The sequence below is a fragment of the Sus scrofa genome, chromosome 6 (assembly GCF_054392235.1).
Source record: "Sus scrofa isolate SSC_HxYL_T2T_F1_AM1 chromosome 6, Sscrofa_HxYL_maternal_Yorkshire_Landrace_v2.0, whole genome shotgun sequence".
Taxonomy (NCBI): domain Eukaryota; kingdom Metazoa; phylum Chordata; class Mammalia; order Artiodactyla; family Suidae; genus Sus; species Sus scrofa.
Window position 1 is genome coordinate 54,586,823 of NC_139388.1, and position 15,796 is coordinate 54,602,618.

The 15,796-nt window shown below is 56.6% G+C and overlaps 2 protein-coding genes across 3 annotated transcripts; both read left to right on the forward strand.

Moving 5' to 3' along the window:
• The first annotated feature begins 5,029 nt into the window (after positions 1-5,029).
• IRGC (immunity related GTPase cinema) lies at positions 5,030-8,507 on the forward strand. Of its 2 annotated transcripts, none has more exons than XM_084958168.1 (2): positions 5,030-5,185; positions 6,929-8,507. In XM_084958168.1, exon 2 carries the CDS (start codon positions 7,045-7,047, stop codon positions 8,437-8,439), a length of 1,395 nt encoding a protein of 464 aa, XP_084814294.1. In that variant the 5' UTR covers positions 5,030-5,185; positions 6,929-7,044; the 3' UTR covers positions 8,440-8,507.
• A 387-nt stretch (positions 8,508-8,894) lies between these two features.
• On the forward strand, positions 8,895-14,421 carry LOC100523557 (interferon-inducible GTPase 5-like). The gene is made up of 3 exons (XM_021094486.2): positions 8,895-8,940; positions 12,404-13,051; positions 13,659-14,421. The coding sequence occupies exons 2-3, from the start codon at positions 12,448-12,450 to the stop codon at positions 14,318-14,320; spliced, it is 1,266 nt and encodes a 421-aa protein (XP_020950145.2). The 5' UTR covers positions 8,895-8,940; positions 12,404-12,447; the 3' UTR covers positions 14,321-14,421.
• Positions 14,422-15,796: the final 1,375 nt, after the last annotated feature.

The following is a 15,796-nucleotide window of genomic DNA, read 5'->3' on the forward strand; positions in this document are numbered from 1 at the left end:
CGACCCACTGAGCAAGGCCAGGGATCAGACCGGTATCCTCATGGATAGTAATCGGATTGGTTTCTCCTGCAGCACAATGGGAACTCCTGCTGAGAAGTTTTAAAGCAAATACCAGACATTGTATTTCATCCTCAAATACTTCAGGGTGCCTCAGAGCCCATACACACAACATAGAGTCCGATGAGAGCCAGGCATGACGTGCCTCCCTCCCTGCTCATTAGCAAAAGGCCCTTCCTAGAATGTCCTTGACCTTCAGAGATCTCACTTCACCCCTAGGGAAGTGGCATTCTTCTAAGGCCTCTCCATAGCAAAATCAAATCAAAAGTTCAGTAGCCAGAGAGGAGACGCAAATCAGAGAGTCCAGTCCAGTGGTTAAAAATAGGGACTCTGACACCCGTCTGCCTGGGCTCCAAAGACAGCTGAGCCAGTTACCAGTTTTATGACTTTGGGTGATTTCCTGGAAGTCAATTTTCCCATTGGGATTGGTGACATGGGGCAGTAACAGTTCCCACGCACAGAGTTGATGTGATGGTTGAAAGCACTGAACTGTGCACAGAAATCAGAAAAGTACACGTGGAAAGAGTTACACAAATAACCAGGAACATTTACTACTGTTGGTTTGTTTTGGTCTTTTTAGGCAGCACCCAGAGCTGCTGGCCTTCATCACAGCCACAGCCACTCAGGATCTGAGTGGCATCTGTGACATATACTATAGGTCACGGCAATGCTGGATCCTTAACCTACTGTGAGAGGCCAGGAACCAAACCTGCATCCTCATGGATACTAGTTGGGCTCATTAACCGCTGAGCCACAACGGGAGCTCCACATTTACTATTGTTAATGCGGAGGGAGTGAACCCTCGGGGGCCACGCGGTCAGGATTTGTGTTTACTTCAAAAGCCCCTTTCTTTCTCCCCAGCACAACCTGTCTGGAGGATTCCTGCCCCGAGGTGTGGGTGCAGAGGGCCTTGGGGTGGTGGGGACGGGGCGAGGAAGGAAGGAGACGTTTCTGTGAGCCTGGAGGCCCCCGGGGATGGGGCCAGGATGTGATCCACACCGGATGAGCTGGGAGCCCATGGCAGGTGCTCAGGAAATGATCACAGGCGGAAACAGTCGCTGAATGATGGTGACCCTGGAGTTTGCAGGGGAAGAAAGGGACTGCTTTGGGGGATGGAATGGGGCCAATATGGCAGAGACTTTAATTTTATGGAATGTTTCTACTCTTTTTTTTTTTTTTTTTTTTTTTTTTGCTTTTAAGGGCTGTACCTGCAGCATATGGAGGTTCCCAGGCTAGGGGTCTCATCGGAGCTGTAGCCGCCAGCCTACACTACAGCCACAGCAATGCGGGATCCGAACCACATCTGTGACCTACACCAAGCTCACGACAACACTGGATCCTTAACCCACTGAGCAAGGCCAGGGATCGAACCTGAAACCTCATGGTTCCTAGACGGATTCATGAAGCCACAATGGGAACTTCTGGTACGTTTCTACTTTTTTGTAAGGGCATAAGTTGTGAGCCCATTATTCAAGTTAAAAAATACATTATAAATTACTCCAAACCTCCAAAAACAAAGAAATAAGCAGTGTTTCGCACCGCTCAGCTGAAAGGCAGAAAACACTGTCAAAACAGTCGAAACCCCCTTGTCCTGACCGCGAGCCTTTCCTCTCTCCTCTCATGAGATAAACTCGCCCTGAACGTGGTATTTGTAATTTTGCAACACATGTCCATGCTTTGAATTTTTTGTTTTTTTCTTTTTAGGGCCACACCCACAGCACACGGAGGTTCCCAGGCCAGGGGTCAAATCAGAGCTGCAGCTGCCGGCCTGCACCACAGCCACAGCAACGCTGCATCAGAACCACATCTGCAACCTACACCTCAGCTTGCAGTGGTGCCGGATCCTTAACCCCCACAGTGAGGCCCGGGATCGAACCTACATCCTCAGAGATACCATGTCAGGTTCTTAAGCTGAGCGACAACAGGAACTCCATGCTTTGAATCTTTTGACTCAAGGCTTCACTCTTTTCCTCTCCTTGGAAAGGAAAGCATAGGTTGCACAAACTTCACCCCTGCGTGAAGTCCTATCTCCGTCATCACTGGATTCCTGGACCGGCAGATGCAGGGTGGACACTCGGGAAAGGCCGTCATTGATTCTAAGAGGTACCCCTATCACCCTCCCTGCATTTTAGCAGTTCTGAAATCGAGAAGTGTCACAGTTGATGGCCCCTTACCGCCAGGCAGCCATTGTGACGCAGCTGTCACTGCCTGGGTTCAGGGCAATGGAGCTGCTTTTTATAGCCTCGTGGCTGCCCCTGATGAGACATGTGTGGTGGGGGAAAGTGCGGATGTCTGCTGCTCAGAGGCAGAAGTGACTCCACAGAGTCAGATGCTGTGGTTTTAGGAAGAGCTTAGCCAGGTTTGTTTCCTGTGTAGTTTCCTAGTTAGATACCCACATGAGTGGTGAGTGATAAAGATCCATATTTTTAAAATAAGTCTACAAAGAACGCTTGCAATAAGTGTAAAATAAACATTTTAAGCAATAAGGATATATGTCATAGTTTTTTTTGGGGGGGGGTTCTTTTGGTGGGTTTTTTCTTTTTGGTCATGTCTGAGGCATGCGGAAGTTCCTGGACAAAGGTCGAACCGCACCACAGCTGTAACCAGAGCCATAGCAGTGACAATGCTGGATCCTTAACCCTCAGTACCACGAGGGAACTCCTGTCATAGTTTCAGTGGCAGCATTTCCACACATACCCCCTTGTTAGTGGGATGGAAAACGGTGCCGCTGATGACCATGGCACCTTCATCTGGAGGATGTGGGGAACGAACCCGCGGGAGTCGGGAAGGCTGGATGTGATCATCTCATCTGTCTCTGTCTCCCTCTCTCTTCCAGTCTTGCTCCTGGGTTTCGTGTCTGGCTTGGGATGATAGGTGGAAGGCCAGAATTCTAGCCCTGGGGAAGCCATTTCTCCATCTGATGGGCTTCATGCACATCTGGTGCCTCATAAACACTCTGAAAATGAACCCTCTGCCTTGGCATGTAAGCATGTCAGCACCCCCACCAGCCCCGGGACATCTGCGAGAGCAGGGATGTGTGTGTGTGTCACGTCTCTGGACCAGCACTGGGTCTGGGGTCAGGTCCAAACACATGCGTGTGGAATGACCAAATAACTGAGTGAGTCACCAGGCGAATGAGAGCTCTCAACGCAGCATCTTTGCCCAGGCTGGTTCCTTCGCCTGGGATGCAGCTCCCCTGCAGGCCATCTGGCTCACTCCTACTCATTCTTAGAGCTCAGCTCGGGTGCCTCTTCCTCCAGGAAGCCCTCCTTGACCCCCTACCTGGGTCAGGTGGTCCCTTGGCACTCCCACAGCCCTCTGGGGGCTGCCATCTCTGTCCTGCCTGCTCTGGGCTGTCCCTGTCTGGGGCATGGATCTGACTCTGCCACTGGATGCTGAGTCCTGTGGGGGCAAAGCCCAGGGCTGCCTTAGTCATTGTTGCATCCCTAGGACCCAGCCCAGGATGGAGCCTGGGGAGGTGCTGAGTGTTTGCTGAAAGAAGAAAAGAGGAGGCTTGGTAGGCAGGCACTGGTGCAGCCTCTCTCTGACTGGTGCTCTCAGGAGCTGGGGGAAGCATGCCTGGCAGCGTGGCAGCCTGCATTGACTGCATCTGTGCAGGTGCCCTGCAGCTGGCTTGGCCCACAGTCACCCTGGGCTGTGACCATCCCCCTTTCCTCTGACCTGGAGGCCCCAAGGGCAGAGTCTGGCCTGAGGCAATTGTGGGGACCCCTGCCAGCTCATGGCTGGGTACAGGGGTTCGGGAGCTGGAGCAGAGTGAAGGGATGCAGTGGTTTCAGAGGATCCAGTCTGTGTGTACCTGAAAGTGTGTTGTTTTCGAGGCTGTCGTATCTGTATGTTTGCCTGCGTCTGGCTGTTCTGCAATGACTCTCTTTGAGGGTCTGTGTCTTTCCTTTCCCTCCTGGGCCAGGGGTGTGTGTCTGTGGATTTGGGGGAGGAACCCTGGTCTGTGTGTTTGCTGTCTGGGAATGTCTGAGAATATTTTTAAATCTCTTGGTCTCTGTGTTAGTGTCAAGAAGGATGTATGAGTCTGCGTGGTCTTGCCTGTGGTTTAAGATAACTTAGACTCGTCAGCAGACTACCCTTCCTCCATTCTCAGTGCGGCCTTGAGCTGTCTCTTACCTTTCTGGGCCTCCACCTCCTCCCCAGCTGTTTTCTGGCAGCACCTTTCCATGACTGAGTTTCGGATCGTCAGGAACATTCTTTTTTTCTTTTTTAGGGCCACACCTGCAGCATATGAAAGTTCCCAGGTTAGGGGTCAAATCCGAGCTGCAGTTACCAGCCTGCATATGTCACAGCCACAGCAAGGCAGGATCCGAGCCGCATCTGCAAACTACACCGCAACTTGCACCAAGCAGGATCCTTAACTCACTGAGTGAGGCCAGGGATTGAACCTGCATCCTCATGGACACTAATCAGAGTCTTAACACACGGAGCCACAATGGGAACTCCCTGAGCTGGGATTTGAAGGATGGGCTCAGGGGTGGGTAGAGGATGTTAAAATTCCAGGGGGCAGGGAGCCTGGCAACCAGATCCTGAATTGGGATGTGGCACTGCCTGGCTACCACTAGAGGCCGAGAGTCCTGGCCAGCATTTCTTCCCATCCCAGCCAGCGCTGGTTGAGCTCAGCAGCCACCCTCAGCGCATGTGCAACCCCTTGTCTGGTGGGTAAGTGCGTAGGCAGTGCAGAGAAGGGAACGCGAACCACTTGTTTGGGAGACGGAGTCCTGAGATGGAGGAGAAATAGACAGTGGAGTGGTGATCGGGCCAGACCCTCAGATGCCCGGCTGCAGAGCTGGGACTTTGTCCGGGGATGATGGAGACCACAGTCAGGGTTGGAAAAAGTTGGTGTCAGAAAGTTCTCCCTGGGTCCCTGTGTGTGGGTGAGTGGTGGCCGGTGAGCAGTTGGGGGGCGGGGTCCCAGTCCCACGTGGGACCCCGCCCCCCTGACATCACTCTTACATTATTGCGCTAGGGCTGGCTGACCAATAAGCTGTGGCTTGCCATTATAATGGGTCCTAGCAACGGGGGGCCCTGACCTTGTGCTAACAGGGGAGGAGGCCCCACCAGCAGGGAGAGTGAGAGGGGAGAGGGAGAGCCTGCAGGGCAGGTGAGTTCCCCGAGGGCAGGGCTCTCTAGCTGGGCCCTGTGGGTCAGCAGGGGACAAGGTGCAGGAGGGACTGGGGTAGCCCTGGGGGTGCGGAGGTGGGGGGGAGATCAGACCTGGTGGGAACAATGGAATAAGGGCAATCTTCTGCAGGGGATGGAGATGAGGTAGGAAGGGGACAGCCAAGGAGAGAAGAGGGGAGGCAAGGACACGTGTTTGAAGGGAGAGCAGCTCTTTGGAGGGACCCTGGTTTGAGTCCTGGCTGTGCCTCTGAGCAGGGACATCGCTTGTCTAGTCTGAGGCTCAGTCCGTCTCCATCTGATGGGGACAGTGATCCCTGACCTGAGCGTCTCTCCCAGGGTTCTCTGAAGTATCTCAGACAAGGAGGGCGTGTATTTTAAAGGCGATGGACAAGGAGAGGGTGACCGGGAAGAGGGAGGGCCAGGGAAGCTGCAAGGTGAGGAGGACGGGATCCCAGGAGAGACCATCTCCCCGGGCCCCGGGGACCTGGCCTAGCAAGGCCTGCCAAGCAGGGCTGGGTGTCTAATGAGGCCAGGCTGAACCCAAGACTGTCTCCAGAGGTGGTCCAGGGTCAGACAGACGATGGTGCTCACGATGGTCACAGCAGCCCTGAGAGGTGGGCAAGGTTCCCTTCCCTGGTGCTAAAGCTGCAGCTGAGGCTCAGAGAGGGCAGGGACGTCACACAGCGAGGAATAGGAATCATGATACTAGTGACCATGATGCTGATGACACAGATCCCCTGCTCTGAGTTGAGCCCAATTTTTTTTTTTTTTGTCTTTTTAGGGCAAAACCTGTGGCATATGGGGGTTCCCAGGCTAGGAGTCAAATTGGAACTATAGCCACTGGCCTACACCACAGCCATAGTAACGCCAGATCCGAGCTGAGACTGCAACCTACACCAGAGCTCATGGTAGTGCAGGAGCCTTAAGGTCAAGGGATCGAACCTGTGTCCTTGTGGACGCTAGTCAGATTTGTTTCCTCTGAACCGTGATGGGAACTTCTCGAGCCCTATTTTAAGTGCTTTAGACATGTTAACTCGTTTCATTCTCAACAGCCCTTAGTTTGCTATTATGAGCATTAGGATCCTCGTCTTCCAGATGAGGAAGGTGAGGCAGAGGTAAGGAATTTGCCCTGAGCGTCTCAGCCGGTACATGGCAGGGCCTGATGGCATCCCCGGCAGTGTGGATCCAGGTCCGGGTGCCCTTGGCCATCCCTTCATGCTGCTCCCATCACAGCAGCAGTGGGAGAGCAGCTGCTCTCTATGCCTGAGCCCAGGAGCTGAGCTGAAGCCCTTTTCGGCACAGGCCTGGCTGCTTTGGGGCTCAGTGCAAGATGAAAACGCAGGACGTTTAGTCATGGTCACCACAGCAATAAGCTAAGAGCTGGGCTTTTAAGCCTGGAGGTCCGTGGGACCGAATGGGTTTCCAAGCTGCCTACGAAATGTCTGAGTTCCTAGCTTATTCCGAAGAGTCCTCATCACCTCCAGAGGCTGGTCGGTTGTTACATCCATTAAGCCTGGAAGCAAACAGGCTCAGAGAGGTGCCGCGTTTTGCCCCAGGTCCCACGTCGAGTCGGTAGCCTCGATGGGATGGGACCCCGGGCCTACCAGACTCCAAGGCCCCCTACTCGGTGTCCCAAGCGGTCCCCGGGTTTTTGAGAAGGAAGAGGGCTGTGCGGTTCCACGGGGACGTGCTTAGTGAGTCTCTCTCCCTGCCCCACGCCAAGGCCCCGGAGGCGTGAACGGCTTCCTTCTCCCCGCTCTCTGCAGACGCCGAGGATCACGCGTCGGTCCGTGACACCCTCCCAGCCCCCCTCCCGCGCCCTCTGAACCGCCGGTCACCATGGCTACTTCGAAGTTGCCCGCGGTGCCCGGGGAGGAGGAGACCACCATCCTCATGGCCAAGGAAGAGCTGGAGGCCCTGCGCACCGCCTTCGAGTCGGGTGACATCCCGCAGGCCGCCTCCCGCCTCAAGCAGCTGCTGGCCTCCTCGGAGGGCGGTCGGCTGGAGGTGGGCGTCACCGGCGAGTCGGGCGCCGGCAAGTCGTCGCTCATCAACGCCCTCCGCGGCCTGGGCGCCGAGGACCCCGGCGCGGCGCTCACCGGCGTCGTGGAGACCACCATGCAGCCCTCGCCCTACCCGCACCCGCAGCTTCCAGACGTGACCCTGTGGGACCTGCCGGGGGCCGGCTCTCCGGGCTGCTCGGCCGACAAGTACCTGAAGCAGGTGGACTTCGGCCGCTACGACTTCTTCCTGCTGGTGTCCCCGCGCCGCTGCGGCGCCGTGGAGACCCGCCTGGCCTCCGAGATCCTGCGCCAGGGCAAGAAGTTCTACTTTGTGCGCACCAAGGTGGACGAGGACCTGGCGGCCTCGCGCACCCAGCGGCCCTCGGGCTTCAGCGAGGCGGCGGTCCTGCAGGAGATCCGCGAACACTGCGCCGAGCGGCTGCGCGCGGCCGGCGTGAGCGACCCGCGCATCTTCCTTGTGTCCAACCTCTCGCCCGCGCGCTACGACTTTCCACTGCTCGTGTCCACCTGGGAGCACGACCTGCCCGCGCACTGGCGCCACGCCGGCCTGCTGTCGTTGCCCGACATCTCGCTGGAGGCCCTGCAGAAGAAGAAGGACATGCTCCAGGAGCAGGTGCTCAAGACGGCCTTGGTATCAGGCGTCATCCAGGCCCTGCCCGTGCCGGGGCTGGCGGCCGCCTACGACGACGCCCTGCTCATCCGCTCGCTGCGCGGCTACCACCGTAGCTTTGGCCTGGACGATGACTCGCTGGCCAAGCTGGCCGAGCAGGTGGGCAAACAGGCAGGCGACCTGCGCTCGGTTATCCGCTCCCCGCTGGCCAACGAGGTCTCGCCGGAGACGGTCCTGCGGCTCTACTCGCAGTCGTCCGACGGTGCCATGCGCGTGGCCCGGGCCTTTGAGAAGGGCATCCCCGTGTTTGGAACGCTGGTGGCCGGTGGCATCAGCTTCGGCACCGTCTACACCATGCTCCAGGGCTGCCTCAACGAGATGGCGGAGGACGCCCAGCGGGTCCGCATCAAGGCCCTGGAAGAGGACGAGCCACAGCCCCCCGTCAGCCTGGAGGCCGCTGGTGACAATGGTGTGGAAAAGCGGGGATCCAGGGAGGGGAGCTGCGAGGAGGCCCCGCTCTCAGCCCGCCGGAAGCTCGGCCTCCTCCTCAAGTACATTCTGGACAGCTGGAAGAAGCGCGACTTGTCGGAAGACAAATGAAAAGCACAGCCCCCACCCCCCTGCCTCATCCACAAACCAAGCCTTAACAAAACCAGCCGAACCCAAAAGGCCAATGTGGTGAAAATGAGAGCTGCAGTTGCTGAGGGGCGGGGTGTGGAGGGGCTGGGGCAGGGATGGGGGCGGGGGATTGCAGGTGGGCCCAAGTCCAAGAGGGATATCCTGACCTGGGATAGGAATTGACCTTGCGAGGGAGAGGTTCAAGGTGAGGATGGGGGTCCAGGGCTCTTTGATCCCCCAAGTGACCAAGAGGGATTTGTGGGGTGACAGGTCAGCCCACCCTGGATCCACCTTGGTCGGTGGCTGAGGGGGCACTGGGGCCTGCAATCTTATGTCCCTTTCTGAGAACCCCAGTGTCCCAGGGGCCTACTCTGGTGGGGGAGGGGCAACCAATCGGTGCCCAGGGATGGGCACAATGGTGCTTAGCAACTGGGTTACACAAATGTGGGGGAGACCAGACATCCTGGGCCAGCCTTACTGCCTGTGAGTGATGGTGAGGGTGGGTGGCAGGGAGAGGGGAGGCCAGGTGGCCACTGGGTTGGCCTCTGTGTAGAGCCTGGGGAAGGCAGAACGAGAGCGGAGGTGGTGAGAGGACCAGTGGGTGCTTCTAGGAGCCTCCAAGGGAAGAGGAGGTGGCCACAACAGTGGGCCATCTAGAACGAGTCCCGTTTGAGAAAGCTGGTGTGCTGTCTGCATGTGGATGTATGTGGTGATGCGCTTGCTGGTGTCTGTGATCAGAAAGATCTGGGAGATGCTGTGGGTCTGAGATCCAGGGTGGTTGGTTGCGACTGGGCTTCTGGGTGTGTGTGTGTGTGTGTGTGTGTGTGTGTGTGTGTGTCTGTCTGTCTGCGCCTATTGGAGTTTCTGAAGCTGCACGAGGCTTTGGATGGCAGATGGTGTTCAACACATTGAATGAGCGAATTAGTCTGGCCCAGGTGTTCCTGGGGTCCCTGGGAACCCAGCTCCTTGGCACAGCCTTTCGCTGAATGCTTGGCTCTTCAGCCAGAGGCAAAAGTGAATCTGACATACTCATCTGTTCAAGCACATGCTGAGTCAAGGGTGGGTCATGTTTAAAAATTAAAGATCCACCAGACGGGGGGCTCGGACAGGACAGGTTGACCTGGGTGCTGCTTCGGACATGGATGAGGGTCAGGGAAGGGAAGGATTTAAGTGCAGAGAAGGTGAGGTTCCAGGAATTCACAAGGTGGCTCCAGTGCCATGGAGGTGGCCTCACCAATACTCCCTAAGGGTGTTCTGAGCCCTGGTGATACTTCTAGCCTCATCAGGGGGCCTCAAATTACCCCTAGGAAACAGACTAAGGGGGTCCACTTTTGCCTGGAGGATTAAACGGGGTGCTGATGCTCTTTGCTGAAGAGCTCTGTGGTTGGTAAAAAAAGGATTCCTGTCTTCCCAGAAAGTCTCCTGTTGACTCTGGGGTTCACATGGACCCTCCTGCACCAAAGGGGGTGGGGGGATCATAGGATATTCCAGACCCCCAGATGCACAAGAAAGGCGGCCCCTTCCAAATCCATTCTCAAGAAAGCCCACATCCCTACACCTGTGGACCCTCAGACCTCCTCCTAAGCACAGGACTCAATGGCCCTGAGTGGCTGGGCTGGAACGGTCAGGCATGCCCTCACCACACTGGGCCTAAGGTTAGAGAGACAACCTAATGATCTGGCAACTGAGTTCCTTCCTGGCTCAGGGGAAACAAATCTGACTAGCATCCATGAGGACGCAGGTTCAATCCCTGGCCTCGATCAGTGGATTAAGAATTGCGTGTTACTGTGAGCTGTGGTGTAGGTTGCAGACACGGCTCAGATCTGGCATTGCTGTGGCTGTGGCGTAGGCTAGTGGCTACAGCTCCAATTCAATCCTTAGCCTGGGAACCTCCATATGCCGCAGGTGTGAGTCCCCCCCAAAAAATATTTTAAAAAATCTGGCAACTGCAGCTTGGATTCGATCCCTGGCCCAGATGTGGCCAAAAGGGGAGAAAAAAAGAGAGCCTGGGTTACTTGTATCTCCTGCTTCCATCTGGTGGCCTCCTCCTGTCCCTTCTGCCTCCGTCTCTCCCTTCCCTGTCCCCTGTCACGTCCTCCAGCCCCTGCTCCAGCTCGGGCTTTGCCCTCTCACCTGGGTCTTGCCCCAGCCCCTTGCCTTGTCTCCCAGGCTCCAATCTCATACACCGGAAGGCCACGGAGGGCTCTTTTGAACGTCTGCCTCCAACCCCTCCCTTCCCTGCTCAGAAGCCTTTCGTGGCTACTCGCAGAGAAAGGTCAAGCTCAGCCAGATGTCCCAAGCCCTTCCCAAGCTGGCCTCTGCCTGAGCTTCATCTGCAGTAAGACCCTGAGTCTTCCTCAAACAGCAGAGCTGGGAGGACTCTGAGGAGTCACCGTTCACTCCCCCCCGGTGAGGAAACCGATGCCCCCACCTGTCACAGGGGGAAATAAAGGCTCCAGGGGGGATAGGACTTGCCCCGTGTCATGCAACCCCACGACACCAGGATAGTAGTGCACTACTAGATGCAGTCGTGCAGCACCAGGATGTAGGTGCGGCTGCCTCGTCCATTCTACCGCCAGGACTCCGAAGCCCAGAGGTGGGAAGGGGCTGGCTTGTGTGAGTTCCCCAGCAGACAAGGGTACTCAAGAGCTATGCAGCAAGGGTGAGCAATATTTCCACAAATGCACCAGGGAGTTCCCATCGTGGCTCAGTGGAAACGAATCTGACTAGGAACCATGAGGTTGGGGGTTTGATCCCTGGTCTTGCTCAGTGGGTTAAGGATCTGGCGTTGCTGTGAGCTGTGGTGTAGGTCATAGATGGGGCTCAGATCCTGAGTTGCTGTGGCTGTGGCATAGGCCGGCAGCTGTAGCTCCGGTTCAACCCCTGGCCTGAGAACCTCCATATGCCACGGGTGCAGGCCCAAAAAGCAAAAAAAAAAAAAAAAAAAAAAAAATTCCTGGAATGCGCCAGACCCACCGGGTCTCCTGCTGGTACAGGAGAACTGTTGCACCCAAAGGAAGTCTTGGCTCATAGGCAGGGGCTCAATTGGGAAAGGACTGAGGGGCCTGGTATGCGGCAAAAGGATCAGAGGGAGCTGGCAGATATCCTGGCTCTGGTCAGGCTGTTAGGACATTTAGCAAGTGACTTTTACCTCCCTGAGCTTGAGGTTTCTGGTCTGTAAACGGGGCCTTGGTGGAGTTGTGTAGGTGGTTAGAGCAGGGGCTGGCCCGGAGTCCGCGTCAAATCAACGTTATGATTACCAGCAATGATGAGGGTTCCAGCTCTTAGTCACCACCCTTTATGATTCATCCTAGTGCCCAGGACATGGTAAATGCTTCCTAAATACTAAAACTTCAAATTCTAGGCTCGGAAGACCTCGGTCCTATTCCCAACATCCCCATGCACGAGCTGGAGGCCTGGGGCAAGTGACTTATGGTCTCGGTGCCCAATGTGGGTGGGAAGGATCTCCTTTTCCAGCTGTGAAGAGGACTGGATGAGATGCTGCAGGAGAAGCTGGCCGTGATGAATACATGTTAACAAAAATAAAGCACTTAGGGAGTCCCTGTTACAAACCCGACTCGTATCCATGAGGATGCGGATCCCATCCCTGGCCCCTCTCAGTGGGTTAAGGATCTGGCGTTGTTTTGAGCTATGGAGTGGGTTGCAGATGTGGCTTGGATCTGGCGTGGCTGTGGCTCTGGCATAGGCCGGCAGCTGCAGCTCTGATTCAACCCCAGCCTAGAAACTTCCATATGTCTCGGGTGTGGCCCTAAAAAGAAACAAAAATGGCGCTCAGGGCGCCGGTGGGGGTGGGGTGGGTGGCATCGTATGACATTCTCAGTGCTCTTCCTGCTGGTGTCTCACATCCTTCGGGCAAGAGGAGGGATGTAAGGAAGAGGGTGCTGCTCGGAGGGAAAATACTCCCTTACCTGCCTGTCCTGTTCAGGGTCACCAAGTCCTGAAGGCGGAGGACCAGGGATCAGGCAGCCCATGGCCAGCGAAGCTTTCCCGTCAGGCCTCAGCCAGTCCAAGATGCTGGAGCTCTTGGGGGACACCAGGGCTCTGAAGGAGGCCTTCGAGGCAGGGGACCTGCCAGCAGTAGCTGCCATGTTACAGTCCACACTTCATTCTTTGGAGAATGTCCGGCTGGACATTGGTGTCACCGGGGGGACGGGCTCAGGCAAGTCAACCTTTGTCAATGCCATCCGCGGGCTGGGGGATGAGGACCCCACCTCAGCCTGCACGGGCGTGGTGGAAATGACCATGGCCCCCACGCCGTACCTGCACCCCAAGTACCCCAATGTCATCATCTGGGACCTGCCGGGCATAGGCGCCCCCGCCTTCCAGGCTGACAAATATGTCCAGCGGGTGCTGCTGGACCGGTACGACTTCCTCCTCCTCCTCACGTCCGAGAGCTTCACTGCCAACCACGCACGGCTGGCCCGCGAGATCCTGCAGCAGGGCAAGCGTTTCTACTGCGTCCGCTCCAAGGTGGACGTGGACATCGCCGCCTCCCGCAGCCGCCGCCCCAGCTCCTTCTCGGAAGAGAGGGTGCTCAGCCAGATCCGCGACGACTGTGTACAGCGGCTGGAGGGTGAGGGGCAGGCTCTGGGGGGAGCTGGATTCTGGAGGGACGGCCCGCCCCTTCCCCTGCATCTTCCCGCGAGACCCGGGCTGGCGGGAGGGGCCCGCCCAGCGTCACGCAGGGTGAGGGAACGGGGTCTCAGGGTGCAGGTTGCTTACAGCTGCCATTGCAGTCTCAGGTGACAGAGAACGGTCACTTGCATTAAGGGCAAAAAAGGGTAGGTGTTGACTCGTGTATTTGCAAAGGTAGAACCGTGCAAACACTACCCGCCCAGGCAAATGCTGGCACCTGTTGCTGGCGGCAGCTAACATTTTGGCTCAGCACAGGCCAGGCACCACTTTCACAAACTCAGTTCACCACCACCACATCCCTAGGAGGTGGGTAGAATCATTCCCTTGTTTTACGCGTAAGTAAAACCAGAGAGGTTTGGTAACCAGCCCGAGGCCACACAGGGAGTAGGGAGCGAGGCTGGGATCTGAACGCAGGCAGCCTGCCTCCAGGGCAGACGCTCTAAAAACAAGTGCTGTGCAGACCCAGCCTGCGCCTGGGGAAGCTGGCAGGACAGCTGGGCCTGCTGGGCGTGGACACCCCCTGAAGGTGCCCTTGTCTCCTGCAGCGGAGGGCCTCAAGGACCCCAAGGTCTTCCTGCTCTCCATGTTTGAGTTGGGCAAATATGACTTCGACCTGCTGGAGGAGGCGATGGTGAGGGGCCTAGAGAGCCACAAGCGGCACGCATTCCTGATGGCCCTCCCCAACGTCTCCAAGCCCACACTGGAGCGGAAGGCGGCCTCGCTGCGGAAGCACATCTGGCTGGTGGCCACGGTGGCCTGTGGGGCCAACCCGAGTCCCGTGCCAGGCGTGCCGGAAGTGGCATGCGACCTGTTCCTGCTCACCCACTCCTTGGAGGGCTACCGCCACAGCCTCGGCCTGGACCAGCATTCCCTCATCAGGTTGGCAGGGCACACGGGCCGGCCGCTGCACAAGATCCTGGAAGCCCTGCACGACCCGAAGACTAAGGTCACGGAGGCGCTGGTGGCAGAACGGCTGGGCCAGGCCTCTGGGGATGCCTCGGCTTTCAGCCAGGAGCTCCTCAATGTGCCCATCCTGGGACCCCTGGCCGCCTGCGGCCTGTCCTTCGCCACCGTATACCGGATGCTCCGCACCTCCCTAGACATGGCCGTCAGAGATGCTGAGAACGTGCTGCTCCAGGCCTTCCCGGACAACCCCGATCCTGACTGCAAGCTCCTAGGTGAACCTGATCAAGGACCCCAGCCCTGAGCCTCGGCAGTGAGGGGCTGGGGGCACGCAGGCACCGTGTGTCCCCAGGCTGGGTGGCGTTGAGGGATGGGAAGGAAGAAACTCCAAGTCTCTTGGGCTGAGCCCGTGTGCCATTTTGTGCTTTGGGCCCTGCCTCTCACACCCTCTCTGGCCTTTTGCCTCCACCTTCCCTACTCTGCTGAACACCCACTGTCAACCACAGTCCCCTGGGAAGCAGGGGGAGGGGACAGGACGCAGGAGTGACAAGTTCTGACAAGGCAGGGGAAGGAGGCAGTGGTCTGGCTGCAGAGGTCAGCCAGGAGCAACGATTCAGAAGCGTCTCCTTAAGAGGGAAGCAAACGTCACAGCTCGCAAAGGCCCAGGGGTCATGAGCGAGGTTCCTAAGGTCTCAGGGCCAGAGCCCACACCAGGCCTTGGACCTCCCCACCTCAGGTCTGCACACTCCCCACTCCACTCCAGGCCTTCCCTGCCCCCACCCTCTCCAGTAGTTGTGCTTTTTTCTCAAAAGACCTGGATCCGCACAACCTGGACCCCAGGACTGGATACAGGATATGCCCAGGAGGAGGGGGGGTTAGGGGGGGAGACCTAAGTGGCACTGGGGCAGGGGGTGGACAGACCAGATCAGCTGGTTCGACTGGAACCACTGCTGCACTGGAGGGTGGAGGGGGCATTAGGGTTTGGTGACCAGCAATGTGGAGCCAAGCTTTGGGAAGCACCACGAAGTATTTAACTGAGCAGATGAGGGCAGGCAGGTACTGTAATGAACCGCAGGGTGTATTTAAGTGAGCTTCTGGATTTAAAGGTAGGGACCCTTTCTCACTCAGCGAGTCAATGAGGTTCTCAGGGGAGGGAAGCAATTGTGTGCAAGGGAACTAGAGCATTTGAAGGGCAGAACCTGCTCTGACTGGGGGGAAACAGGGAGCCCTCTGGGTCTGAGGGTTCTACATCCACAATTCAACCAACCTTGGAGTGAAAAATTTGAAAAACAGGAGTTCCTGCTGTGGCTTAGAGGTAAAGAACCTGACTAGTTATCACTGAGGACGCAGGTTCGCTCCTGGCCTTGCTCAGTGGGTTAAGGATCTGGCATTGCCGTGAGCTGTGGTATAGGTCGCAGACATGGCTCGGATCTGGCAGGGCTGTGGCTGTGGTGTAGGCCGGCAGCTACAGCTCTGATCCAACCCCTAGCCTGGAAACCTCCATGTGCCACGGGTTCGGCCCTAAAAAAAACTTAAAAAACATTTGAAAAACAACTCCAGGAAGTTCCAAAAAGCAAATCTTGAATTTTCCAAGCAGTGGCAACTATTTACATATCATTTACATTGTATTTACAACAATTTATATCGTATTGACATTGGATTAGGTTTTTTAAGTAGGTTCTATGCAAATACTACACTATTCCTTATATAAATACTTATATAAGGGATGGGACTTGAGCATCTGTGGAGTTTGGTATCTGCCGGTGTGTGTGTCCTGGAA